Source organism: Chlamydotis macqueenii, chromosome 16, assembly GCF_036417535.1.
Source record: "Chlamydotis macqueenii isolate bChlMac1 chromosome 16, bChlMac1.mat, whole genome shotgun sequence".
Classification (NCBI taxonomy): Eukaryota; Metazoa; Chordata; class Aves; order Otidiformes; family Otididae; genus Chlamydotis; species Chlamydotis macqueenii.
Genome location: NC_141571.1, coordinates 15,834,766 through 15,862,246, shown reverse-complemented (window position 1 = coordinate 15,862,246; position 27,481 = coordinate 15,834,766). Strand labels below are relative to the sequence as shown.

The window sequence follows — 27,481 nt, the reverse complement described above, 5'->3', positions numbered from 1 at the left end:
GGTGGAATTGCTTTCGCATGAGAGCCTCCTCCTCCCCTTCCCCAGGCTGAGCAGCCTCTGCTGGTGCCGCTCCTCCCGCAGCGTTTCCTGCTCCGGCATTGCTTTCCTTGCACGCTTTCCTTCCCACCCGGGGAGGCTGCCCTCCCCTCCCTGCCGCTGGCCGCCACTGGGTCCCCGCTGGCCTCGGGGGGCTGCTGAACTCCCCCGCCCTGGCTTGCAGGCGGCTGCAGCGCCCGGTGTCCCAGCCCGCGCCTGGGAGGTGCAGAGCTCGGCCCCGCTGAAGCCGTTCTCCAGCATCGCCGCCTGCGCCGTCAGCCTGCGCAGCCGGGAGCTTACCTCAGCGTCTCCTCTTCCTCCTCACCCCAGGCTGCAGCCTCACCTGCCTCTTCTCCGTGGCTGCATCGCATCTCCAGTGCGCGTCTTTCCTCCTCTCTTCTCATTTCTCATTGATTGTAAGGTTCTTGCACTTTGTTTGGCTTCTCTTAGTCCAACATGGAGCTAAACCCCGTTTTCCCTGCCTTTACCCGCTGTGCCGCTCCCCGAGCTGCGCCCCAGGTTCCCTGCCAGAGCCTTCCGCCTGCGGCCGCCCAGCCCCGGCTGCGCTCGCGTGCGCGTGGTTGTGCCCGTGTGTCTGCAGGCAGCCGAGCAGTGCCTGCCAGTGCTCGCTGGGTCCTGGAGGGCTGGATAGCTCGGTGACTTTGTGCAGGGTTACGATCTGTGGCGACACGAGGGGTGGTTTGTGGGCTGGGGCAGCCGCGGCCGGTGCTGCAGAGGGCAGATGCATGTCCTGTGATAGGACAAGGAGTAATGCTTTTAAAATAGAGGGAGGTAGATTTAGATTAGATATTAGGAAAAAATTTTTTACACTGAGGGTGGTGGAGCACTGGCCCAGGTCACCCAGAGAGGCGGTGGATGCCCCGTCCCTGGAAACATTCCAGGCCAGGTTGGCCGGGGCTCTGAGCAACCTGATCTGGTTGGAGATGTCCCTGCTCTGTGCAGGGGGGTTGGGCTGGGTGGGCTTTGGAGGTCCCTTCCAACCCAAACCAGTCTGTGATTCTATGATTCTATGACATGGCCAAAAATCACATGCGACAGAGGTGGAGCAGAGACCAGCTTTGGAGAAAAAATTATCCCTGCCCATCAGGCTGATGATAAATTTTGCAGGATTTAATTTCATTTACAGACTAAGCCACAGAAATGTACAGCCCGGTACGACCGTCTAGCCCCCCTGGAACACCGCACCTAAGGCTGCGCAGGAGGGGGCTGGTGCTCGGGGCGGCGTGCGAGAGCCCGGGCAGGGCAGAGCTCCCACGGCGTGTGCGCTGGGCACAGACTCCGTGTCGGTACCTCGCGCTAAATCGGGGAACGCACCCCGTGCGGGGTGTCGCTCGCCGTGCGCAGAGGGAAAACCAGCACCTGGCAGCTGATTTTTCAGGCCATGTTTTAGTTTCAGGACAGGGTTTAGTTTCAGGACAGGGTTTAGTAGGTGTGGTGGTGTTAGGTTGATGGTTGGACTTGATGATCTTGGAGGTCTCTTCCAGCCTTAGGAGTCTATGATTTTCTTGGGGCAGGTGCCCTTGGGCGCAGGTTTAGCTCCTGGCACGCTGTGGCGCAGACTCTCGTTCGCAGAGCGGGTGGACGGGCTGCAGGATGCTGTTTGTGTCCTGTTGACTCTGAAGTCTCTCTTTTGTGGTGGCTGTGGTCGAGGCAGTGACTTGCTTGCCCTGGCCGCTGCGGGAGCTGGGGCTTTTGTGCTGTGTGAGCCCCTCTCTGCCGGTGCAGCGTCTGGGAGCTGCGGCTCCACGGGGGATCGTGTTCGCGGGAGGATGGACACGAGCGAGGCTGCTCTGCCTGAACTTCCCTCTCGCTTTTCCTTGGCAGGTCCGACCGACCTCAGCATGAAAGGTGGGGCCTCCAGCACGGCCCCCTCCAACAGCACCAGCAGAGGAATGCAGGCTGCCCAGCTCAGCCCCACGGAGATCAGCGCAGTGCGGCAGCTCATCGCCGGCTACCGAGAGTCGGCGGCGTTTCTGCTTCGATCTGCAGACGAACTGGAAAACCTCATTTTACAGCAGAACTGACTCCCCGCGTCTGCGTCGCTCCTCTGTCGAGAAGACAATTTATACCTGCTGGAAAGAGGCTCCCAGCGGTGTCCTGCGCAGGACCACCAGCGTCCTCCCGTGAAGCGGCGGGTACATGTAGTTTTAGAAGGTGGAATCTCAAAGACCTCTTTTCTTTTACACTCCAAGCACCTGGGACTGCAGGCACAAGGACGCGTTTCTGAACCGGTCCAACGCCGTGCGGCCAGCCGAGCAGAAGCCCACGCTGCGGCTTGGAAGGATGTGGGACTTTGAAGGGCAGAAGGGAGCCTGGGGAGGTTTGGGGCTGCAGATGTATTTAGGATAACCTTTGTGGACCCAAATGTTAGATTCCCGTCCCCAGATAATTTCCAAGTCTTAGGTGAGCTGAATCACATATTTATTGAGAAATGGACCCTCCTCTCCCCTTAGTAATTTATTTTTCTGAAAATGGATTCTTTTGAGTTTGTACAGATTGCCAGTTTTTTGTCTGTCTGATCAGAAGGAATTTATTCCTGTGAAATAACACATTCCATATCGCTACACTACTACTTTCCGGGCAGCTCTGCCTGTGTCTCTGGGGAGCCCTTGTCCCACAGGGAGCCAGTTTGCCATCCAGGCCCCGATTTCGAGGCTGCTCAGCCTCCAGTGAGCGTAGGTGGCAGCTGACCAGCGGAGCAAGCAAGCGTCCAGCTTAGACCTTGGTTCTAAGCGGTCCCGTAGCAGCAGTGGGGTCTAAATCTCCCGCAGAGACTCGGCAAGCTCAGCAGACCTCCGGCTAGAAGGACGTCTCGCGCTCATTTAAGTCCTTGCAGATAAGAGCAGGAAGGAAGGAAATACCTGAGAAACACTGTCTTGCGGTCGCCGTCCGTACTCTACCTCACACTCCATTGTGGGCTTCTTCCAGGACCAACTGAGCCGGTCCTGGGGGACGGTGAGTGCCGCAGACGCGTGGATCGCGCCGAGGAGGCTGGGACCAACCCGGCAGATCCAGCGGATCCGCCGGCGTCCTGCTGCTGGGCGGCAGCTCGCCCCCACCCTGCTGCGCCCGGCTGCTTGGGCCAGGCCCAGTGAACCCACGCCTGGGGTGGCACCGGGAGCGTAACCGGCCGGGAACTGCCTGGGTGCGATGAAGGCCAGGGTCGCTGCCGAACAGCACGGTCGGCACCGCTCGCTGCAGAACGGAGCCGGGCAACGCTCAGCAGCAGAGCTGTCGAAGTCCTCTCCGGGGCCCGCGATCCTCCCCACTCCCCGCTCGCGGTCCTGGAACAAGCCCACAATTCCCAAAGTGTGGAAAAACTGTAGTCCGATGACCACGCTGCCCCGTTACCACCCCTCCCTGCCCCCCATGATGCACTTCGTTTTGCTCAGTGCAATACCTACCAGTGCTGCTAAACCCGGGACTCCGCTCGGCACGGCGCTGCTGGCCCGAGCCAAGCAACGCACCGGGCCCAGGCGCCACGGAGAGCAGCAGGGACCGGCTGCCAGGGAGCCCAGCTCCAAATTGCGCCCCCGCGCCAGCGCAGCTCCCCCGCCCGGGCCGGAGTCCTCGCCACGAGATGCGGGTTGGATACGTGTAACGCCCTGCACGGTCGCATTAAGGGTAGATTCTCTCTCTTTGAAGCTGGCTTTTCACTTCTTTTTTTGGCCGCTCCGAGCCCACAGACGGAGGCTGCTGCTCCACGGGGGCCCCGATGCCGTGGGCGCAGGCTGTTTCAGGAGCGCACTCAGGCAGGGCGCTCAGAAGCCTTTATACCCAAATACCCCCCCACGCTGGAAGCGCAGCAAACCCTCTGCCCTGCTCAGTACAGACACAGCCACGGGCTCCTGAGCCCCGCTCGCCTGCCCGGCAGCAGAAGGGATTTCCCCGTTGCGTTGACTGTTTTCCCCAAACCTCAGCCTTTCCGTGGCATTTGGAGAAAAGGGACCCAAGCCCTGGCCGGTGGGCGCAGCCGGGGCGTCTGCGCGGAGCTGAGGTGATGGCCGGTTAGACCTGAGCCCATGCTGGAGCCGGAGCCCCGCAGCCGTCCCGAGGCGAGCCCGGGCTGCGTGCCCGTCCCCCGCCTGCGGCAGGCAGGAGAGCGGGGTGGGGGCCAGCCGGGACGTCAGCCCCCTCCCCAGGCCAGGGTGCAGCCCCACGCGTTCCCCAGCACGTCACAAGCCTGCTTGGTTTGTCCACTGCATCCTCCCTTATTTAGAATTTCTGTAAATATTTATTTTTGTGTGAGTACCATGAAGTAACAAACCTTGGACAAAATATGTAACTGCAGCCGTTCGTGGAAGTCTTAACGTTAAGGAAGGAGAGGCAGAGACAATCGCTGTCCCCGAGTTCTCTCTCTGCGCTGTCCCACCCGTGTCGGTGCCTCGCTCCCCGCAAGGCCGGCGAGACCCTTTAGCCATAAGTTTGCCATCCAGTTTACGGAGAAAGAGGTCTCCGGGGGCTCACGGACAGAGCACCCTCAGCTGCGGGTCGTTCAAAATTCCACTTGTACAGGTTTCAGCCAGGTCCCCCTTGACCTTGTCTCAGCACGCGCTGAAGCGCAGTAGCTCTCGCGCTGTTAAACTGCTGCAGAGGACGGGCGAGGCGCGCGGCCGCGTCGGAGGGGTCCAGCCGCCCGCCCCGGCCTCATCACTGACGCTCGTAACGCAGCTGAAGGTACAGACTCAGTTTTGCAAAGCCCCGGTGACAGCCACGTCTGTGACAAGTTATGAAACAAACGGGATTGACTACAAGCTTCTGTCAGGGATTTTTTTTTTTTTTTCTTTTTTTTTTTGAGCCACAGCTTTACAATTTCTTTGGAGCGAGCTCCACAGACATCTCAGTGCTCTTCAGCTGATCCGTGCTCAGCTGCCGCTCTGCTGTGCTCCGGGACTGTTTCGCAGCCACATTCCTGCTCTGGCTGGGCAGGACGGGGTCAGGGATCGCCAGTCCGGGCTCTCCTCGGGAAGGAATGGGCAGGAGCAGAATACGCCGGCTCTCCAGGTGCTCTGAGAGGCGGCAGGAGAACGCTGGGTCAGCAGAAGGTCTGGATGTTCTTGGTTTTGTTTAAGAAAAGCTAATCACTGGTGGAAAAATTAATATTTTTAATTTAAATTTATTTTATTTTAAACACAACCATCCTGCCCTGGACGTGCAGTTCCCATGAGGGCGTTTCTGCATGGGAGAGCGTCCCCGGGATTGCGAGCAGACGTAACTTGTACCTCCCCGATCCAAAGGGCCGCTTCCCTCCCCCGAGCGGCCGTGGATTTAATACCAGTTCATGAAAAAAATGCTGCTTTGAACTCAGAGGGTTAATATACTTTTGATTTGTAATTTTTTGTAAAACTTTTTACAAGGTAGCATAGTGTTTCACCAGAATACCAACTACAATCCGTCCATGGTCTGATTTTTATATAATTTAGTGGTGCTTTAGAAACTTCTGTTTGGTTGTCTGGGAGCTGTACAGCTCAGTTCTTCGCCTGTATCTACCTAAGACCAATGTGAACCTTTGTATTTTTGCTCCTGATTTTGGACTCAGTGAAGTGTACTGTTTACATGTACAGAACTCCCGGCCCCGTGTGTTCTGCAAGACCTGCTCTTGAGGAGGAAGAGGCACCTCACCCCCTTCGTCTGCTTAACCGAGCCACAGCCTCACTCACGCACCGACACGCACCTGCCCTGAGGAAGAGCCCAAAACCCGGAGCCCTTTAAGCAGCGTTGGGTTTTGCACGAGCTGTTGTGTTTTTCCCAGTAGTCGATGTAGGGACGGCTGCAGCTCGGCTCGGGGGCTGACCCGGAGCCGAGTCGCCGAGCAGCAGCACGGCGGTGGGCAGGGTCGCTCAGCGCGGCTGTTCCACCGTGCTCCTCCCGACAGCTGGGGCGGGAGGGCGAGGGCCGCCAGCTCAGCGTAGGGCTCGGGCAACGCAGACGAGCGCTCCAGCCACGGGGCCTGCAAGGAAGCAGGGGGAAACGCTCGTCAGCACAATTGGAGACACACTTTACGAACCTGGAGAAACCGCCCGAGCTGGCCGCTGATTTCACACCAAAAGGGTGGGCGCCGTTCCCCTGGGAGGCGGGGGGCTCCGACGCGAAGCAGAAGATCGCTCTTTGGAAAGGCAGCGCTTTCCTGAGGGCGCAGCTAGAAAGCATATGGCACTTACCCAGCTTTTAAGGTGACACTTTATTGCTTAATCAATGGATTCCTTTTGAAATGGTATTTTTGCAGATAGGCACCTATGCAACTTCACGTGGCTCTTAAGCAGATGGGCACTTCCTCCTCAACGAGCTTGCTAAGAGTTATTTGTGTTATATACTGTGGATTTTTCCAGTAAATGTGGCTTAATATTTTAATTCTTAGAATGTGTGTCTATTATATATGTGATGCAACTTAATTCTGTTCTGTTTGTGGAATGATTAGCACAGGCCAACTCCCTGTTCCCCTCACTTAACAAAGACCAATGAGCTGTTAATCGAGCTGTTCTCCCATGGTATTACTTGCTAAATGCACTGATTTCATAAGTATGTGGAATCCTTTTTTTTTTTTCTTTTGAATCTGTATATCATATATAAGACTGAATCTGCTTAATAAACACTGTACAACAACAAGGGCTTTCTCCTCCGCCGTCGAGCAGGGCTGGGTGCTGCCGGCACCCGGGGCTCTCCACCCGCTGCCCCTCGCCCGGCGCCGGCCCGCGTTCGCTCCGCAGCCCCAGGCTACGCGCTGTGCGAGAGGGCGGTGCGACGGGGCACCAAAGCGGGATCTAAATTTGGGCGTTAAAAGAAAAAAAATATTTATTTCAATAATTCTGACCTAAGCCGTGCTTTCCATTCCCTAGCAGACAGCTGCGGGTACCATAGGGAGCAGCGTCAGCGCTCACAAGTGGGGCCAGTCACAAACTTTACGCTTAACTTATATTTTGACAAAATTAATTTTGTGAAGTGTCTGGGTCTTGTGGAGGAAAAAAAAAAAAAAAAAAAAAAAAAAAAAGGTTTTAATTGAAGTTTGTGGAAAGTTCTCCCTCGCCCTCATGGAAAATACTGATTTTTTGTTATCAGCTTTCTTCGCTAGGTATAATAAATCTCTGCATCCATGAAACGGTTATCTCAAAGCACCGCGTAGATAAAAACTCCTGCTCTGTGCCCGTGGCTGGCGGACAGTCAGGAGGACCCCGGAAAGCCGAGCCAGGTCGGTTTGCAGCTTTGGATTCACACGCGGGTGCCTGCCACGCAGCTGGGCAGGACCGGCCTGGGTTTGCTGCTGCCGCCGTCAGCGCTGGCCAAACGCGCCCACACCTGAACGCTGGCGCCTGTACAGTCACCCGGGACAGCTCGTCCCACGTGGACCCCCTCGAGAATCCACGGGTGTGCGTCCGGAGCTGACGGGGGTTTTTGCAGCGCACACGGGCAAAGCATCTCCCGTGTGCCCGTGACCCGGTCGGGTTTAACAGCACTGAGCGTCTGGGCGAGCTCTGCTCCCACATTTCAGACGGAGCGAGGGGGACGGCTGCGAGCCGCGGGGATCGGCGGTGCTTGGTCGCACCAGCTTTCGGTACCTTTGGAAACACCTGCCCTTGCTTCCGCAGCTCCGCGTCGCAGGCGTCTTGGGAAGTCCCCTCTGCCCGCAGCCGGTTCCACCACAGAGCCAGGACGCTCCAGATTGCCACCAAGCCGGACGCAAACAGCAGATGGTCTGTGAGAAAGAAAATCCATTATTTATCGGAGAAATACCACAGAGAAAAGTAAATTGAATTCATATTTGCTCTGTGAAATCCTGACATTAATGGGGTTTTACTCTCGAAACCTCCAAGCTCCCCTGTTCTGCAGGTAACTAATCCCGACGCCGTCATCCACCACGCCAGTAAAACAGAAAACTCGACGGCAGTTACTTAGCGCTTTTACAGCTTACTTGAGTAACTACTCTACTTATTCTTCACGTTACTTATTTTTAGCATATTTAGATTATCTGGGCATCAATAACCACACCTGCGCTTGCAAACAAAGCCTGCCAGAGTCAGGAGAACATCAATGAACTACCAAACCCCACAGCGCCTTTCTTTTCTCCCAAAAAAGCCGGTGCCAGCAGAGCCGCGGCTCCTGTGCTAGCACAGACTCGCAGCACGTTGCCGGCGCACGGGAGACGTCCGAGCTGGGCAGGGGTCTGCGGGGTCGGCTCCCGCCGCCGAGGGGCCGCAGCCAGGAGCGGTGCTCAGACACAACGCTTCCCTCCCAGCGCGAGCGGTGTGGAGCTCTCGACCACAAACCCTCTCCCCTCTTGGGACAGAGCAGCCAAACGCAGCAGCGCTCAGCTTTGCCCCTTTTCCTGCTCACCACGATTTTTAAAGCAAGCAGGCCGAAGCAGCTGGGCTTCGCTGCGGCTGCACTCGTGCCCACCAACCCCGCGGCATTAGCGACGTGGAGGAACTGGGAGAACTGGGCATCGTGGCCGCTGTTCTGCAACACTTACAGAACACAAGGAAGCTGGATATTGCATCATTGTACGCATCCAAATGCTCCTGCTGCCCGGTTTATGAGATCACCTCTGCCGTGGGGAAGACCCATGCCATGAGACCGGCTCCGGGCGCGTAGCGTAATTCGGGTGACTCTTCTCTGACCACCTAGAAAAGAGAGAGAGAGAAACGAGTTACCAATAGCCCGTTTCTAGGTACTTTCGGTAAGCAGTATAATTGGTATCGCGTTGTTAGGCTCTTCAGAAAACATTTTCAGATCTATTTATCCACCAGTTGAATAAGAGGTTACACACGAGGAGGGTGACAGCAGCAGCAAGATCTGCCAGACGACGCTTGGGGTCCCGGCCACCGCCCAGAAGCAGGAGAGGTCTCTCCCCGTGCCGCCGCTTTCAGCACCTTCAGGGTGTCTGTTCCCCAAGAGCCCCGCAGCACCTGCAGTCGGCGCGCTCTTTGGTTACCTGCAAGTGCGCTAAAACCGATTTAACGAAGCTGCGATGGCGACACAGCCCCCCTTTATCATCATCTGCGCAGAGCTCTGGAACGGTCCCCCTTAAAAGAGGCAAGGAAAACAATATTGCCTTAGCGAGCACAGAGAATGATTTCAGAAAAAGAGGCCCGAGACCACAAACGCAGGCTTTACAGTGTTTATTTTTCCAATACCACAAGGGACATACACGAGCAGGGCCCCCCAGGGCTCTGCAAACCAGACTGGTCCAATCCGTACACTGCGGTGGCCCCAGGGGGGGCAGAGCCCGCCCCCAGCTCCGCTCCCTCTCTTTGGTAAGCAGGTTTCACACCTCCGCTCCGCCGGCACCAGTACCGCAGCTCTGTCCATGGCGGGGCGCGGGCGCACGCGTGCCTTGGTCTCATTCCCACAGCGTGAGGCTGGCAGACGCATTAAGGATAAACTACTCCAGAGACTAAACTTGTTGCATCCCTCAGGCTTGCATCTCAAACAGGGACTTGTACGGTTAAAGAGAGAAAGTGCATGGTCAAGGGAGGTAGGAGAGAGCTAGAAAAGGGACAAGAAGAAAAAATAAAAATAAACTCCCTATAATTCTTGCTACTGCTGCTTAAATAAGAGCTGAATTCTCCCCCCGCTGAAGCAATTCACTCTTGGTAAGTAACTGCTGCGAAGAGGAAGAGAGTCAGGGTTTTGCTCTCCATCTGTGGATGCACAAGGATGTTCACCTTCCTGCGAGGCAGCCGCGCCACGCTCTGGGAGATCAGCTACAGCGACGACCGGCCAACGGCTCAGAGGAGAGACCCGTGAAGAACACTGGACTGGGCAAACCCCAGGCCCTCCTCGAGCCCGCGCGCCGCCGCACGGAGAACCGGGCAGAGGGAGGCCGTCAGAGCCAAGACCTTTGCACGCTGAGCCTCACGTTAGGCAAAAGGGAACAGAGCGGCTCTGACTCAGCTGCAGGTTAAGAACTAACACCACTTTAATGCAATACTGCTGAGCGCCTGGAAATCCAAGGGAAAAAGGCCCTTAATGTGCTATGTACATGACACCCATTTACAGAGTCGGCCAGTACTGTGTACAACATATAAATACATGAGCAAACAGCTGCATAGGATACTTACAGGAGCCAAATAACTCACTTTATACATCCAAAATGAACATATAAAAAAAGGAAAAAACACTGCTTTAAATGTTAGACGATCGTCACAGACGCACAGCTAGACTCTTGCAAGTGGTCAGAAGCTGTCGCGTTCAGGTCCTCACTGCAGGGCTGCTGCAGAGCTCGCCGGCCGCAGCAACGAGCTTTAGGAGCCTCTGAGGTTTCAGATGAGTTTGTGGCAAGGCAGCCAAAAGCGGCGGTCGCGTCGCTGGTCCAGGAGCTCAGCCAGGCACAGTGCCCTGGGCACACATCTTCCTGCGGGCAGCAGAAGGCATTTGCTTGGCACTTGCCACTTTTTTTTTTTTTTTTTTGCCTCTTCTTCTCGCATCCTTCGAGTTGGCTCCACGCAGTACGTGTCAGCTGGACACGGCTCGCAGCCACCCGCCGAGCGCTTCACCGGGCACCGCCTTCTGCCGCGGCACCCGCAGACCGTACGAACCCTCACCGCAGAGCTCCCAGCTCACGCCCGCTGCGCAGCGGCGCTTCCCACGCAAACCAGGAACGGAGGTGGCAGGAGGGGAGAGTGGAAGACTGTAGGGCCTCACCTAGCGCAGCCCCAGAACAGAGAACACCCTGTCCCAGTTCCTTTGGATGCAGAGATTTCCTCGACAGAGGGTCCACGGATTGCCGCAGCAAGCTGCCTCTCGCTCGGGCGTTGGCCTCGGCAGGCGTACCAGAGCACAACCAGTACCTCCACGACGGCACGAAGCAGAAGGATCGCTGCCGTGGGGCGCAGCCCAGCTGGTGCAGTGTAACCGTGAGCGAGAAAGCGCTTTGCACTGTGGATTTCAGTGGGAAGGCAGGTCAACTTTCCTCACCAAAACAAAGTGGAACAGCATTTCTACTATAAACAGGACAGTATTTTGTGAACAGGCTTTCGGATCAGTCGTTATCAAAATACACACACCGAATGTACAGTTTGTCCCATGGCCATGGTTTATTATCTCACCACAAGGCACAATACACAAAGCTTGGAGGGCCCTATACAGTCATCGTGACAGAAGGCCCCGCAGCCTTTACACATGATCATGGCTTTAAGGCTGCACGAGCACTTGAACGAGATCTCGTCAACGCTGCTGCTGTCGGCAAACATCTGCACGGAAAGGGACGTGTTACGGCTTGCAGCAAAGTTCGCTTTGTGGGTTAGCTGCACCACGCTTCCAGCAAGGCTTCTGGGAAAAGCTGGAGTGTTGGATGAATAATTAAAGCTGGTGGAATTAAGCTGCAGCTTCGAAAGCTTCCCATAAAACGCCTGCTTGATATTGAGCTGAGAGGGTATGGAGGAAGGCTCCAAGGGGTGATTGTGTCCTTTTCCCGGTTCCTTTGAAAACTTAAAAAACGGCAAGTCCATAACCAGCGGAACACTTTGCAAGTGCTCGGTCAGCTCCGCGGGGTTTTGTGCTGCATCCTTCCGGTTCTCCGCGTTACTCTTGGCCAGGCTGCCGCATGCCAACGCGTTCTCGTTTGTTATTCCTCCCGGGGTGTCAGCGTGCTGCTTTGAAGTCCATTCCTCCCTGGCAGCTGGCATTCCTTCTCCTGATGCACAGCTCTTCTTCAGAGGAATCTGTCTGCTGGGGGACAAGGTTCCCGCGGCTGACACGGGATCCGAAGCCCTGGAGTGATGCAGTCTGACACTGGGGTTGCAAGGAAAACCAGAACCAAAGAGTTTTTTGCCTTGAACTCCTACGTAATTCTTACTGACCGAGGTACCTCCCGTCTGATTTGGACCAAGAGAGGTGACAGCTGGAGATGAAAACAGAGGCTCCGTAGAGGCGTTCAGCTTCTCTGGACTTGTGATGACACTTGTCAATGGGTTGTGCTGTGGCACCTGATGGACCTTGGGCAGCTCCTCAAAGCTACAGGAAGAAAATGTTCTTTCCCGAGAGCCCATGTCTCCAGGCTTCTGAGAGGCACTTGCCACGTTTGCCAGTTGGTCTGGGCAGCTTGCAGTCACGCCAACTTCGGAACGCTTTTCTGGAACAGACTGATCCTCCCCATCCTCCCCTCTAGGCAGTGCTGCCCCGGATCCACACTTCTCCTGGCGATCTACGGAAGATCTCACTGGGTGGAAGCCATCACCCCTGCTTAGGGTACTCGCCTTTATTCCTACATCTGGAGATTCTCTGCCAAAATAGCCGCTGCTACCTCTCTCCATTTGCAGGGAGAGGCTTTCTGATTGCTTGTCCAGCGGTGGCTGTGTAGTTTCCAGCTTGATGTTGGTGTGAGATACTGGGAGAACTTCTTCCAGTGGAAGGCTCCCCTTAAGCAGCTGCAACACCAGAGGGTTGTTGGTTTCAACAGAGGATACGGGCCGAGCAGAATCCGTCGGCCGCTCGGGTTTCTGGGGCAATGGTGCCTGTGGTCCCCACCGCTGAGACAGAGGAGCAGAGCTCATCGCTGCAGCTGCAGGGAAGTCCACAGCATAGGCCAGGCTGTCTGCTTCCACGGATGATTTTGATCTAATCCTACCGCATCTCTCACTGCTGCCGTGACAGGAGGAGTCCTTCCCAGCCACCTCGCTACAGCTGACACTTCCGAAACACGTATCCGTCTCTACGTTCTCCTCAGCTATGTCACCCTCAAAATCTGAAGCAGTATCTGTGGTTTCACTGTGTGTACTCTGTATTTCATCATCGCCCTTTGTCTGGAACTCTGGAGCCTCTCTCAGCGGCTGATGTGCATTTTCTGGTTCTGTTCTGGGGCACCTCTCCCTTGGCTGCAGCAGCTTTTCAGAGGTACCTATCCTAGTCTGAGGAATAAAGCCATCCTGTAAAGAGGGATTCACCAGAGACGCTGTATTCTGTTCGTCATCGCTCAGTTTGGTACCACTGGCTCGCTCTGCCTGCGGGTGGGAATGGTTACACAGCACAGGGACAGCCTTCTCCACTCCAGGAGTGTCTGTTTTGGAGTCACCACTATCAGCGACACGTTTTTCCGCAAATGTTTCAGAGCCATTAAATCTACACCTCGATAACATTCCTGGCTCGTGGCATTCTTTACCGCCTGATGACAATTCTGGCAGAAGAGCAGGACAACCCGAGGAATTCTCCTTTGCGTCAGAATGATAATGCAGCCGTACGGCGGGAGCATGAACATCTCTGAGCTCTGACACAACCCCATCTCCCGCAGGACTGACCACAGCTCCCGGCACCTGAGAACAAGACAGACCGTTTACTGGAGGAACCACGCATTTCAGCTTTGTACTGTGCCCCTCCTGTGATGCCACACAAGGTGGGCTTTCGGTCCTTGGGTCACAGAGGAGCTGCTCAGGGCTCTCCTCCTGCCTCTCAGAAGCTGCACTGTCTAAGGACGACCCAGTCAAGGCATCACAGAACTGCGTTCTAGGTGCCCCATCACCAGGCTGAGCTTCCCCTGAGCTAGTGCATTCCAGAACACCGCTTCCCTCACTCTTTGAGGAAAAGGGGTCTTGTCTTGAAGAGACGAAGGAATTGGTGTTAGCCTCCTGAGCAGCCAGCTCAGAGTTAGCCTTTTCTCCATTCAGATGGAGAGACGACAGTAATTGTGTTCGTTGTAGATCTGACGAACGCTTTCCGTGAGTTCTCTTTGACCTCCTGTGCTCTGTATGGCTCCTGGGTTCTCCTCCACCACCTCCTTCATCAGTGTTTCTCCCTCCGCCCGGGCCACCCCCGCCTCCGATGGCGGCTGTAGCAGCTTCTCGCTGGGCTCGGGCTTGCAGAGCACGGGCTTTAATATCGGCGAGGGTTCTGGCGCCAGTCCTGCCCCGGCTGGAGGGCTCCGTGCTGGGGATGATCCTGGGGCATATCTGGTAAGCGGGCTGACCTTTAACCACCCAGGGTGGTTTAATACGTGAAAGTTGAATCTGAAAGAAAGGGAAAAAGCAGTTAGTTCTAACACCTGACCATTTTCAGACAGTGAAATGCATTTTATTAGCATCTGTTCATCACAATTCTTATCACAAAATTTCAAGAAGAATTTAAGACTCCAACTTAAAAGCTAATTTTGGCGAGACGTAGCATGCTCCCCGTAACCTCTGCTTACGCGCTGTCACGCGGTAGGTGAAGCTCGCTCAGTATTAACATTGTTCTACCAGAGCCAACAGCAACCACGAAACGGGCGATTTGCATTCAGATGTTCAGAAATCAAAATGCTCTCCTTTACATCGGGATGACCACCCTGGACCCAGCACGATGGCTGCCTCTAGTCAAAACGGGAAAGTCAGAAGGAAAACCAAGGTTCTGCCCAGAAGGAAAGGAACTGAGAAACCTCACAGCATAAAGAAAATTATTTGAAAGTCTCTTTTGCAACAACTCAGCTAGCGTCAGGAAAGTGATTTCTGCATCCACTAGAAATGCAAACTCACAGAGTCAAGGTTACGCTGTGCTCTGCGCAAAGACCTTGGGATGATTTTCCATTCTCTGTCTAAACAAGACAGTAAACCCTGGTAATCAGCGGTACCTAGCCAGAAGTGCCAGCGAAACCCTTCCGCTTCTTAGATGGCAACACTTGACACTGCAATCATGTTTTGATGCTACTGAGCACGCCAGCCCTGAGATACCAAGCAGCTATAATTTTTTCTTACCCGGATGGGTGGGACTTTTGGCTCCTCTTTAGTAGGCTGTGGCTTTTCTGGGTGAACACTTTCAATTGTGTTACGAAAGGACTGACGATCTTCAAGCCGGGGCTTCTTTTCGGGGAAGGACGCAGAGGCAGCCTCCTCAAAGCATTTCCTCTTCTGCTCCTTTGGCTCCGGAGCAGAGTTCTCCTGGGGCAAACTGGGAATTCTGTTTGCAGCTGCCAATGGCAGATCTTCTGATTTACTGGGTAACCTGGAAGTCTCCGGAGCGAGGTGCAATTCTGAGCTCTCTGGCTTCAGTACTGCAGCCGAAGGGCTCGTCAGGTCATCTTTCTTCAGGTCTACCTCAGGCTTTGTCTCTTTATGAAGGGAGGAACCTGGTCCCACAGAAGCAGGCTCTTTGGAAGCCTCCGTTTGCTCAGGTTCACGCAATTTGTACAAGCTCCTCCTGGCTCTGCATCGCAGGTTGGCCCGGGAGCGTTTCTTGAAGCGTCCATCTCTCTGCCGTGTAGAAGGACCGCGTGGCAGTCTTGCTTCTCCTTTAACAGACAGTCCTGTCCTGTTCTCAGCATCTTCTTGCACCAAGTTCTGCTCCTGGGATTCTTCTTGGGTCAAGCCCAACCTATGAGGCAAACATAAAAACCAGCTAAAAGCTAAAGCCCATCCTAATTTAAATATTTCATCTGTTACTTACAGCTGTCCCATCAACGCTATGCACAGTAACATGCAGCTGACAAAGCAGGGACTCATCCAAACCTCATTAAGCCAGCCTGCAATGAGATAACCCATACATCTGCTATCCCACGTTCCCATCACAGGGAATGAGAAAAATAATAAAATGTGAAGATTTGTGATGGAAAACAAGTAATATTAACTTGTTTTGGAAACAAAATAGACAGGCTAGAAAATTCTGCTGTGACCCAGCCAATTCCACTACGGATTTCCTTGGAGGAACAGTCTGAATGAGTCACCCCGCAACCTCCATTCTTCAAGGAGTTTATGCTGCTCCTTCTCAGGTATCCAAAGCAGAAACACTCTGCCATCTGCACGAACATAGATAGAACAGGACAGATGAGGTAAAATGTCTCACTTTTGTCCATAGTAGTCCTCAAAGAACTTCTCTTTCCATTGCTCCACTCTCTTTTCCTTTTCCATCTCCTGCCGAATTCGAACTTGCATCTCATGGGTGAATTCACCTACATGGAAGCAAGAGACTGAAATTCAGCTCCAAACAAACCCAATTCTGCAAATGCAGCCTTTTGTGTTTTAACAGTACAGTAGCTCTACATACGCACCAGGACAGATTTTCTGTTATTGTCCTGCCCTCCACCCTACTATAAATCCACGTGCTGCCTGCACCTCCTGAAGAGCAATGGTCACACAGCCTCAAGCAAGTGTGAAAAAAAATCATGCTTTACCGGACACAGGCCACCATTTAAGGAAAGATAAATCTAGCACTACTTTACACCTCCACTACTTCATTCAGAAGGTCCCATGGCACCAGAGGAAAACGTATCTTTGATTTTAAAGAAGGGGGAGGGAAAAAAAAAAAAGGAAGAAAAGTTTGTGGCAACATAGCCAGATTCCCTGCAAAGCTGGACTAAATTCCTGTTCATTAACTGTAAAAGAAAAGCGAAAAAATTCCATAAAATGAACACCTATTCTCCAGTCACCTAGGAAAGCAAACCTACTCACCATCAGCTAGTCGCTCCCTCCAGCTCTGTGCAGCGTGGGTGAAGAATTCGTTGTTCAGCGCACTGCCACTGAGACGCATCAGCCCATCCGCCCCGACCTAACGGGACAAACAAAACATTTGCTCACACCGTTCCGCAATCAAAGGGCAACGCAGTGAATGAAAAACACTCAAGTGCTGCACCCTCATACCTGTCTGTCAACTTCTGGAAGGAGGTAAAGAAGCTGCTGCTGGAAGTGCGATGGCAGCGCGTTAAAGGTTCTGGAGTTTATCAGGGCTCGCAGGTTTGTATTGACAAGAATGGAACCCGGCGTTTCAAAGTCAATATCCTCACCCCTGTTTCGTTTCATTTGCCCTGTGGTTTAAGGACAGGCAAATAAAACAAGCATTGTTTTATAGACGTATTTCAGCATTACAGGCAAGAAATTGATGTTAAGCTACTACAGTAAGAGGAGCAAGATCTATGAGAAAAGACTGTAGCATTCACCTATGAAGACAGACTCTCAGACACTAACAGACATGCAAGTGGAATTTTGATATGAGGTCACATTTCTGTCACGTTCAGGTACAATTCTCAGTGTTGCTCTTAAGACTAGGCAAACTTCTAAACAACTGTCTCACTAATATTCAGGAAAGGAAGATCCTGGCTTGTGAGTCTCAAGATCATCACAGGCCTTTGGAAGCAAGAGAACCTTGCTGTTCTTTTCTCAGACTTCAACACTGCCTGCTTTTATGGCCAATTATTCTTCTAACTTTAATCAGAAGCACCTACCAGCTGCGGGCTTCCGCATACCCCTCAGAAGCTGCGGAGGATCCCTGTTTATTTCTGTTCGACTGCGCAAGGTGGCTTTGCACAGGGCCAAAGAGCTGCTGCTACTGCTGGATGTGCTACTGCTCTCACCATCAGCGTGCCTTCCCGAGAAGCCTAGAAGCAAAACAATTCCATAAAAATACGCAAAGATCAGCGGAAGCCCAACTCAGGGAGTGGTTTTAGCATACAAGAACTACCGCTAATAACAGACCCCCTCTGACAGGGTATTGCCCAGTCACCAGCTGCTTGATGGAGAAAAGCATGCACCCAGCAGCACAACTCTCCGCAGTCAGACGTGTTCTCACCGGGCGGTAAAGCAGCCCTCGGGCAAACTTACAGATAACTGGGGACTACCGATGACAAGCTAGCTACGCAGTCCTTAGAAAACCACCACCACAAAAGCAGTGCTCACCAGAGGCAGACTCCATGTGTGCCCCATTTACTTTCAGCGGTGTTAATACCACACGGGGCAGCATTACACCAGTCTTTTTCTTCTGTTTTGTTGTCTGCAGTCCAGAAAGAAACCAAAAACAAAACAAAGAAACAAAGACATTACGGAGGGGTTAAAATCTTGTAAGCAGCGTGTTTCCCAGTTAGAGAACTACCTAGCTCCTAGGTAAATCTTCATTACATATAAAAATTACACACAAATAGCAGAGAATTCAAAATGACCTTCCGGCATATGATCCCTCCCCATACTGTAAACCCCCAACCTAATGGGACAGCCCCGTAACTCTAAGGCACCTGCGTACGACCAGTTCCTGTCACGCTCACTCAGCTATCAGGCAGTAACGAAAGCTCTCCTCAAGAGGCTTCACGCTTCCCCCGAGTCCCACTGTTTCCTACCTGGGAGGTGGTTCTGTAGGTCTCCCTGGAAGCAGCGAGTCCCTTGCTCTGAGATTCTGTGGAACACGAGGCATTAGAGGAGGTTTCATCAAGAGACACTGAAAGAGGTGGGCACTCAGTCAGACACAGAAGTAGATCCTATAGCTTAAGGTTAACGTCATTAGACACTTACCATCATTATCACCACTCACAGTGCTTGTTTCATTGGACTCGCAACTTTCTGCATCTGCTGTATCCTCCAGCTCCTCCCCTTCCGGCACAGAGAGGTTCCGAGACCACTGCAAGGCATCCTTCTAAACAGGCAAACACAGCTGGGATGGCTACAGTCCTCCCTCCCAGCCGCTAGCACTTCAGCCAATGGGAACAACCTCTTCAGCGGATATCGTTTTTCAGCTTAATTTTTTTTAATCTTCCCTATTTCAGTCCTCGATGCAAAAAGATATTTTAAAGTGTATTTGGGCTCACAGTGGAACAGAAGTTATCTAAACTATTAGCACACCTCACAGACAAGTAACTCAAAGATACCCAAATGATGTAAGGTGAATAATTTGCTGCACTTTTTGCAAGCAAGCAGCTTCTAACAAAGAGAAATATCTCATTGTCACTACGAAAGAACAGGTAGTATCAGAATAGCCAACTACTAAGATAGCAAGCTTAGGAGACGTATTTACTACTTGTATAATCAAAGCCATTTCAATTCCATCTGTTCTCAGCAAAATATGGCAATTCAACTAAATTTTCTGACAGCAGAAAAAGGATTGTAATGAAAGAGCTGAGATACCCGTTGTCTATCAAGCTGGTGTTTATCAGGGAATCCAGCAGTACAAAACAATGCAAAAGAAAAGCCTGAGACCAGAAACGTCTTCAACGTTTAAGATTACTGGAACAATAAGCTAAAAATAAAAAACGTTCTAGCAGCCTCAAGATCTGAGGAAAATGGTGATGCTAAGTGTACACAGAACGCAGTGGGACACACACCAAACAACCACAAGAGTGAATGTACATTTTCCTATCAAGATTTCACTTGTAGCTAACAAGCTCTCAGGCCAATTTAATTTAGTGGTGGGCTGCGTTCCCTTGCGGCTGGCAGAAAAGGAGTGAATGGGACCGTTTCAATAAGCAGCCCCCCGAGCTGGACACTGAGTACTGGAATAACAGCATTTCTCTTCCTTGTGCAATTCAGGAAATAAGGTTTTTCAAAATAAACGTATCACATATGACTGAAAAGAGCTGAAAGGTACACGCTCCAACGGAATAACCAACTCCAGACACACTTTCACGAGACTCTCTCGCATGCAGCACATTCAGCTCATACGATGCTCAGCGACAGCTTAACGCTCAGCTACGCGGAGCAAGCAGGACTCGCACCTCGGTCCTCAACCCAGCGCAGGAACTCAGCGCTTACCTTGAGCGTGAAAAGGCTGATGCGCCCAGGCAGTTTGTAAAAGAGCCCGTCGCCTCCCCGTGAGTTGGAATGGAGCATGGCGTTGAGGCAGGCGAGGGGAGAAGTGCCACTGAAACACAGACAGGCAGAAACCAGGGCTTTAAGAAATGGCCTTATCAAGAAAACAGCCCGAAAGATCTGTTGAGGCGGGCGCCATTTAGCTGACTGAGGGAACAGAGGGGATGCTCACTGACTTTACGGGACAGGCGCTGCAGTCAGAGCAGTGTTACTGGGTTCCTCTTGACCTGCACAGCAGCCTCAACACGTCACAGTGAAGCAATCAGCAGAAAACAGGACATGTTATGCCAGTTTTAAGGTTACTCTCAGTCATTTTTAGACATTTCTAATTTTTATTACCCGTTTCCTCCCTTTCTCTGCTCAAAACTTTCAGAGTTGGGCTGATTTTACAAAAAGCTCAGATTTATTCAGCAGTAGAAAGACATAAACAAAACCAACATAAATTGCACACGTGCGTGTGTCTGGAACGTCTTCCCTGACACGTCACAGACAAAACTGCGCTAGCCGAGATAGATATAAAAGGTCTGATGCACTCATTTGTCAAGTCCTACGTAACTCCCTGGTTAAAGCAACCGTCCTACGCTCAAACTGACGGAACTTCTGCGCCACGTAATCTCGTGTTTTCCAAAACGTCACACACGAACAGGCAGGAAGTTGCCTGGAAGAGACATTAAAGCAGTATCGATTTCATTATTACTAAAACCAAAACTGAAAACTGGACTGAGACACAACATTTCAAATAAAGTAAGTGTCAAATTGAAAATTCAGAACAATTTCTGTCTCCACCTCCCTGAAAGTAATTGGTTTTTTTTGACGTTTCTTCACAAGTCGTGGTGACAGACAAAATTACCCGGTATCACTTTCAGATACTACGAAGAAAATTTCCAGCCTTCTGTCCTGTTAGACCGGGTTTTCCCTTCTGTGTTTAACAGAGCACTCCAAGCACGCTAACCAGCCACACAGCATGCTTTCTTAGAATGGCAAAATAAACAGTTTTCCCTGAACTGAGAAAAAAAAGCAAACAATTAAAACTCTCCTAGGAGCCAGAACTCAGCAATGGCGCTGGGCCCAAGTGTCCCGGCCACAGCATCAACCAGGCAGGACCATAACAGACCACCACTGCCGTCCCCACACCGGGAACACTGGCTCCGGATTGATTCAACGGGAAAAACATCTCGAGTCACAGAGTTATTTCCTTCAGGAAACGGAGTTTCAGGAAGGGCTTCTATACAAGCACCAGCAAAGTCCGCAGCATATTTAGCCAGGCAGGATCACCGCCTTTATTCCATGAACAATTACGGTCTGAAGAAAACAGCCTTTTCTTAAAGCAGAGAATTAACGGCCGGAGAAGGAAAAGTAGATATCCCGAGGGAAAAACACTGACCTTTAAAGGAACGATTTAGCTCTGTGGGCTTTAACTTGACACAGGCTCCAAAGTCTGGTCTTTAGTTACGTTCTGTGACAGGTCACTTGTCAGAACTGGGAGAGCACCAAGACAATTTATGTGTGTGAAGAGAGACCTGCTGTTACCTTCAGCAGAGGACAGCCTACACACGTGAATCTTCAACTACCTGCTTAAGTTAAGTCCAAAAGGACTGATTAAGAAAGGTGCAGAGTATTGATTAAAACAAAGCTAGATGAAGGTCCTCATTAAAAGCTTGTCTGAACTCTACTCAGGGCTGCGACACCATCACCCACATCCAAACCAGCGAAGATCTCCTCAGCACGGATCGTCAGCGGCAGGTGGGCGTTCAACAGCTCCGCTACCGATGCGGCAACACACGCCAGCACCGTCCCGCTCCAAACAACAGCAACTCCCACACACGACACCTCTGTAGGCATCACCAGTGTTCACGACTCACACCATCCCGGCTGTTTCCTGTTCCAGGCACAAATAAGCAGCAGAAACAAGCTAACTTTTTGAGTTGTTAGGTGCCAGAAGAAATTAGTTTACTTTCTGTAGCTGGGTGAAATACAGGTTCAGGGAATGCAAACATCATGGTGGAAAACAGTCCAGCGAGTCCAGTCAAGGTGAGGGGGAAGCAAGACTAGAAACAGCCCACGCAGCCGGACTCCCCGGAGTCAATCAATGGGCAGCAGCCAAAAGCAACTGCTTCTTCTGTCACTGGTAGTCAGACTTTCTTTTTTTTTGCCACACAGCACTGAGGCATTTGGACTATCACGGTTTACCTACTCTCTTTGATCTGCAAGACACATTTCTCTCTACTACTGTCACAGAAACAGATGGAAGTTCACGGGAACTTAACCAAGGAAAACACTCTCCCGCTCCTGCAGTCTCCCAGGCTCCACAGCAGGTTCTTTTCCATACGAAACCCATGTCGAGACGAGCAGCTCCTCTGCACAACGTCAAGAGCCACCACAGCGTGAGCTGCACTATCACGGGGCTCGAAAATCGGAGCAGAAGTCAGTAGAGTAATATAAAATAAAGAAGATTTTTTTGAGTCCTAAAACATAACATCTGCTCTAGAAATGAAGCATCAGAGGAGACAAAATTTAAACTGTTCTCAAACTAGAGTCACAATAGCAGAAACTACTGCGAGGTACTTATGAGAGAAACACACAAGGGGTAAGGACAGCACAGTGCAGGAGTCTGGTGCGCACCAGGCATTGATTTTACAGTAGATGGATGAAGGGGAATCTGTACGTTATCAAAAAATCCCAGAACAGCTTCCAGTTATTGTCAAAGAAAAAAAACCCAACACCATAACCTGTATATAAACGTCTACACTGTCATCTGAAATTACCCTGCTGGAAAGAGAAAAAAGGAAGAAAAGTGGGCTGGAGCCAAGGCAGAATTACACGAAGCAATACAAGCCCTCACAGGCAGCCTCCCCCACGCTCACACTGTTTCAGACGAGATCATCAATACTAACCTCATTTCCTTTAGTCCTTCAGCCTCTATGACCTGCAGAATCTGTTTTGGGGTCATAGGAGCATCAGAGTAATTTTCCAGCACCTGAAAAGACAGAAAGACCACGTGTCATTACAGTTTGCCTCTGCATTCACAGAACCACTCCATAAGCTGCGGTTCAGATTCAGTAATATGCCTCTTAAAACTTCACTCATCTGCAAAAGACACATGCTAAAAATTCCAGGCTACCTCAAGATTAGATCCCAGTAAGCACCACAAAAGGCTGACCTTAATCTGGTCCCTAATTAACTGAAAGACAAACATGCAGGAGGGAAAGCGCACAGAATTTGGTCTCGACCCCACAGCACGAAACCAGTGGCAGCTTCACCACAGACTTCAACGCGCGTTACACCAAACTGCCACCACGTACGCTCTTCAGAACGGTACAGCGCTTAGCGACCTTTAGTGCATAAAACGTTCTCCCTGCCATACACCTTCCTGCCTCTCAATAAAGCACCCAGTGTGCTTCTGCCAACAGCAGTATCACTGTACAGCTACACAACTCAACCACGAACCTTCCCTGCATTACTGCACTCGGTTCGTCCTCGCTCCGTGCCAGGAAGGGTACCATGGGTAAGAGAACTCTTGTCAGAGAAGGAGAGAATTCAGAAAAGGACAACAAAACAGCAAAGGATGGGGGAAAAAATATGACCAGAGACACTAAAAAGATTTGGAGTGCTTGCCTTTGAAAGAAAATTAGTAAAATCACACATTAAAAAGGCTACGCAACAAATAACTCACCCTTTCATATATTATATGAAGAACAGAATTGCCACTTATATGCAGAGAACTAAAGAGGCTGTCACTTTTTTTTTTTTTTTTAAAGCCTGGGGAACTTACTGCTCAAAAATGTCTAAAACACAAGGATTCAAGAAGAGGACAGGACCTTTCTGTGGATAAGAAGATTACCCACACAAACAAGAAACCAGGAACCAAGCTGAGCTGCAGTAGATGTAAACCACGATGTGTCTCTGGGAGCAGGCTACCCTACAGCCGCCTAACGCGCCGCCTCCCGCGCCTTCCATTGAGGCAGCCAGCGCTGCTCCGGAATGCAAAAGACGCCGAACTCAACAGACCTCCGGGTCTGACTGAGCAAGAAGGCTGCGGTACGGGCACAGGACACGGCCCGACGCGCTCGAGAAAAGCGGCAACGGGTATTTGGCCAGGAAGCGTTTGATTGTAACTGTGGTCCAAGCGCCCCAACCGTAACGGCCGCAATAGTGCACAGTCCTGATTTCGTCCGTCACCGTGCTTTAGAGGAGCAGGCAACGCGACGCTGCCTTTCGGTTTGACTCGTGCGAGAAGCCAGCGGAGGAACCCAAATGCCCCGTGTATACCAGCATCCAGAACTGAGTCACTGCAGCACTGCGGCGAGGCACAAAGCACACAGGCTGCCTTCTGGAGTCGCAGGAACAGGACTTTGGCAAAAAACCACAAAAAACTCCAAACTGTTGTGCAGGGCACCATTTGCATCTCCATAGCATCTCCAACCTCTGCAAGTAAAGAAAAGCCCAACCCATGTCACTGTAGCTCTGCACCTCAACTATATTTTGTGATAAAAGGAATTTATTAAGTCGTATCCACCCGACACGCATTTTTCAGATGCTTGAAGATCATAAGCATCAGTGGTGCTAATGTGGCAAGGGATGGAAATCCGAGAACTACGTAACCTGAGATAAAACACAATAAAAACACAAAGAGTTTAAAAAAAAAGATCAAAGAAAGTCATAAGCCATATTCAAACAATTTAAATTCTGAGTCTATACAACTCCATCGCACTTTTTTCCTCCACTAACCAAAACACCTCCACAGGTTACGAGGTTTCCACGCCTTCCTCACGAGCTGTCACCCCCGTCACTCAAAGGGAGCGGGCAGCTGACGAGGGGAAAACACATCACTCCTGAGCCGAAGCAAGATCCACAAAATGGAACACGCTTGCTCTGAGAAAGAAGGGAATTCTGCACAGCTTATAAAACCTCTCTCAAGTGACAGACACAGCATGCAAAACACACAGCCTAAAACTGAGCACGAACGAGCATTTCCATAAAGACAAAAGAATCCACGCTAGGAGAACAATTTCCAGCCAACAGCTGTATTAAGCGTACAGACTGTTAATGGAAGAACTGGGGGAGAGAAGACCCCGCCGCGTCAGCCAAAGCCCACTCTCCAGCCTCACGCTGCCCGTGCCACGCCAGCCTTCCAGCAGGAGCTACAGCTTCTGCAAAGTCACCTCCTTACCTCCAAAACAGAGGGCTTTTCCCCCTTTATAATAATACTGATAGACCTAAGCCCCTTAGAACGGAAGCTTACAACAAATTTACTACACGCCTGCTCTGACAGCACTTGTTGAACAGCCCTGTGGCTCTGGGTGCTCACACGAATCTCTCACGGCGTATTTCACGGAACGCGCGTGGTGTCAGCCCCGCAGGAGCGGCAACACTGCAAAGCATTTCTGCTTACGGCTCTCAGACAGCGAGAGGAACACAAAATACAACAGTGCACATCAGAAAGGAAAATTAAAAGCATTTTGACAGGGAGTGTGTAAGACTAGTGTCAGATAAAGACCTATTTTTAGTGGATTTACAGTCAGTGCTGCAAGCTGGAAGTGCAGCTACACAACTGTAGGTCTCCCTAAGTGGATAATCTAGTATGAGACCGTTCTATTTCTGGTTCATCAACAGCTCTAAGATGCTGCTGAGGCTCAGACATCTCATGCACCCACTGTGCCTGAGGTTCTGGTCAAAAGACAGGTGAGAGGAACTGTGAGACAAAATCCCTTCCCACCACACAGTGAGGGTGAGGAGCTGTGCCAGGAGACAGCTTCAGAGTCACAGTCCTGCATGCTGCTGTGGGCAGCCTATAAATACTGCGGGGTTTTGTTTGGTTTTTTTGTTTTTTTGTTTTGTTTTGTTTTTTTTGCCAGTTAGAGCTCAGAACATTTGAATGAGGTGACTTTGTGCAAGGTCGCCTACCACTGCCTCTGCCCCCCAGGTCACCTACCAGCAGAGCATCCCCGCCGCCCGCAGCGACGCACTCGGCTCACAGAACCGGCGCCGCAGGAGAAACGCGTGGAGAGGTGCGAGACCACCCGATTCCCACAGCGAAGCTCTACAGCGGCTGGCTTACGTCCCTTTCCCGATTTTATTGAAAAGTCATGTGCGTCTAAAATATTACAATCTACACACAAAAGATTATGCAAGTTGCTGGAAGATAGATGCCTGTCTGATTAGGTTTCCACTTGGCAAGCCATAAGAAAACACTCTGGGAGCCAAACAAATCTTTCACAGAGGGAGCACCGAGAGCTAAGCTGAACACCCCGAGTGACACGAGTCTCAGCTGGGCTCACCCACGCTGCTCCTTCTGAACGTTTATGTGCTCCAGTGCACAACCTGGCCCGGCAAAACCAAAATAAACACATACACAAATGAGAAAATGAGCAAACGGAACACCCTCGAGCCATGTAAATCGCTGCAGATGTCCATACGCCACACAGCAAGTACACCCTCACAAGCTGAGTACTGGGCTCCGGGAGGAAACCGCAGAGATGCGTCTGTGCTGGCCGCGGGGCGTTGGAGCGTCCCTTATCCACGTGCTGGCACCCCCCTACCTGCCCAGATCTGCGTCACCGGGCTGTCAAGAGAGCAAGAGGCAGAGGCCAAGGAGAGCAAGCTCCTTCCAGCCAGCGGCGGCCATCAGCACTCCACGGCGAGCAGCGAGCCTCAGCGCCTCCAGATGCGCCCCTCACATAAAACCACTGACTGCTCCACGCTCGCCGCCTGGAAGGTGCTGAAGTTATTTTTCTTTTTGCACTTCCTAGTTTGTAAATTGAGTTCAAGACAGATATGGCTTAAACACTTTGTGGAGGGAAATCACCCTTCTCCCCCCGCGACGGTCAACCGACGGCGGCGTTCCGGCAGAGCGACACAGAACAGCGTCAAAGCAGAGCTGGGTTTGCCGGTTTAAGCCTTCAGCAAGCAGGTTCCTAGGGACAAAACCACTGAGACGCACCCGCAGCGACGTCTCCTAGAACCCAAAGTGACAAAACAACGCCCAGCGCAGCGACGCTGACCCCGGGGCTCCGCGGGGCCACGGCAGCCGAGCCCGCGCCGCCCGCGTTCCGGGCACGGCACAAACCTGCGGGCTCGGGAATTAAACCCAAACTTCTGACAGCAGCGCTGCCCAGGCTTCAGGCCAGGCCTCCCTCCGGAGGCGCCGGTTCCTCCCGCGCAGCCTGAGGCCATCTGAAAGGGAGAAAAACCGGTCCCACACCGAGAGCGGGCTGTTCCCGCGCCGGGGCTGCGAGCAGCGACCGAGACAGCAAACACCCAACCGTCCCGGGACCCGCCGCGGCCGCGGGCCCGGGGACCCCGGGAGGCGGCAGCTCGGCCCTGAGCCCCCTCGCACCGCCCCGGGCCCCCCGTTCGGGTTCCTTCTCCTTCCCGGGCGGCTCGGGAGGGAAAACAACCGGGGAGGAGACACCGGCCGCGGCACCCCGGAGCCCCCCGGTGAGGCGAGAGGGGACCGGCGACACCGCCCCCGCCCCCGGGGAAGAGCCGGCTACCGGGGCGCAGGGCCAGCCTCCCCTCCTCCCGCCGCGGGCGGCCCCGTATCGCGAGGAGCGGCCGGAGCCGGCGGCGAGCGGAGCCCCGGGCGGGGGAGGCCCCTCGGGGCCCGGCGGAGCCCCCGCGCCCCCTCCCCGGGGCCCACCCCAGGCCCTGGGCGGCGGCGACCCCATCCCCCCCCCCCCTCACCAGGCGGGCGGCCTCGGCCCACGTGCGCTCCTTCTTCCTCCGCTGCTTCATCTCCTTCATCCTCCTCCCGCGCGGGGCGGCGGCGCGGCGGGCGCGGACCGTTAGGCGGCGGCGGCGGGCGGGCGGGCGGCGGCGGGGGCGGGGCGGGCGCGCGCGGGCGGGCGGGCGGCGGGCGCGCGGGGCGGGACGGGACGGGCGGGGCGCGAGGCGCGGGAGGGGGAAAGGGGGAGGGGGGGGCGGCTCCGGGCGCTACAGGAGGCGGCGGCGGCGGCTCGGGCCCG

General features: G+C 52.8%; 3 protein-coding genes across 10 annotated transcripts in view; 1 reads left to right on the top strand and 2 right to left on the bottom strand.

Annotated features, from left to right (window-relative positions):
• Positions 1-3,701, top strand: part of NOL4L (nucleolar protein 4 like) — a 60,165-nt gene extending 56,464 nt beyond the window's left edge. For all 6 annotated transcript variants that reach the window (XM_086760816.1, XM_086760817.1, XM_086760819.1 and 3 more), the window contains one exon: positions 1,882-3,701. In XM_086760816.1, coding sequence (XP_086616942.1) covers positions 1,882-2,081 — 200 coding nt within the window. In that variant the 3' untranslated portion in view covers positions 2,082-3,701. The remainder of the gene's footprint in view (positions 1-1,881) is intronic.
• A 118-nt stretch (positions 3,702-3,819) lies between these two features.
• On the bottom strand, positions 3,820-10,217 carry LOC147598758 (uncharacterized). Of its 2 annotated transcripts, XM_086760492.1 has the most exons (5): positions 10,113-10,217; positions 8,595-8,672; positions 7,611-7,747; positions 5,732-6,007; positions 3,820-5,141 (listed from the first exon to the last, which is right to left on the bottom strand). In XM_086760492.1, exons 2-5 carry the CDS (start codon positions 8,614-8,616, stop codon positions 5,139-5,141), a joined length of 438 nt encoding a protein of 145 aa, XP_086616618.1. In that variant the 5' UTR covers positions 8,617-8,672; positions 10,113-10,217; the 3' UTR covers positions 3,820-5,138. The 2 variants fall into 2 exon arrangements, with proteins under 2 accessions (XP_086616618.1, XP_086616617.1); XM_086760491.1 differs by having other exon boundaries at positions 3,820-6,007.
• ASXL1 (ASXL transcriptional regulator 1) lies at positions 9,949-27,326 on the bottom strand. 2 transcript variants are annotated; one of them, XM_086760489.1, is made up of 12 exons: positions 27,201-27,326; positions 22,412-22,494; positions 19,461-19,569; positions 18,228-18,348; positions 18,056-18,153; positions 17,622-17,715; positions 17,171-17,323; positions 16,590-16,753; positions 16,401-16,497; positions 15,796-15,901; positions 14,712-15,327; positions 9,949-13,991 (listed from the first exon to the last, which is right to left on the bottom strand). In XM_086760489.1, the coding sequence occupies exons 1-12, from the start codon at positions 27,258-27,260 to the stop codon at positions 11,091-11,093; spliced, it is 4,602 nt and encodes a 1,533-aa protein (XP_086616615.1). In that variant the 5' UTR covers positions 27,261-27,326; the 3' UTR covers positions 9,949-11,090. The 2 variants fall into 2 exon arrangements, with proteins under 2 accessions (XP_086616615.1, XP_086616616.1); XM_086760490.1 differs by lacking the exon at positions 27,201-27,326 and adding an exon at positions 26,584-26,704 and having other exon boundaries at positions 11,064-13,991.
• Between the last annotated feature and the right edge of the window lie 155 nt (positions 27,327-27,481).

What these genes read in the sequence shown, in the direction of transcription:
- LOC147598758 (XM_086760491.1), bottom strand. Translation starts at nt 10,139, where the DNA reads ATGTATAAAGTGAGTTATTTGGCTCCT. An exon ending in GGGTCTTCCCCACGGCAGAG is followed by an intron (nt 7,748 to 8,594) that starts GTGATCTCATAA and finishes TCTTTCTCACAG; the next exon opens with ACCATCTGCTGTTTGCGTCC. An exon ending in AAGGGCAGGTGTTTCCAAAG is followed by an intron (nt 6,008 to 7,610) that starts GTACCGAAAGCT and finishes GCTTCCTTGCAG; the next exon opens with GCCCCGTGGCTGGAGCGCTC.
- ASXL1 (XM_086760489.1), bottom strand. Translation starts at nt 27,260, where the DNA reads ATGAAGGAGATGAAGCAGCGGAGGAAGAAGGAGCGCACGTGGGCCGAG. An exon ending in GGGCCGAGGCCGCCCGCCTG is followed by an intron (nt 22,495 to 27,200) that starts GTGAGGGGGGGG and finishes CTGTCTTTTCAG; the next exon opens with GTGCTGGAAAATTACTCTGA. An exon ending in CCTACAGAACCACCTCCCAG is followed by an intron (nt 17,716 to 18,055) that starts GTAGGAAACAGT and finishes TCTGGACTGCAG; the next exon opens with ACAACAAAACAGAAGAAAAA.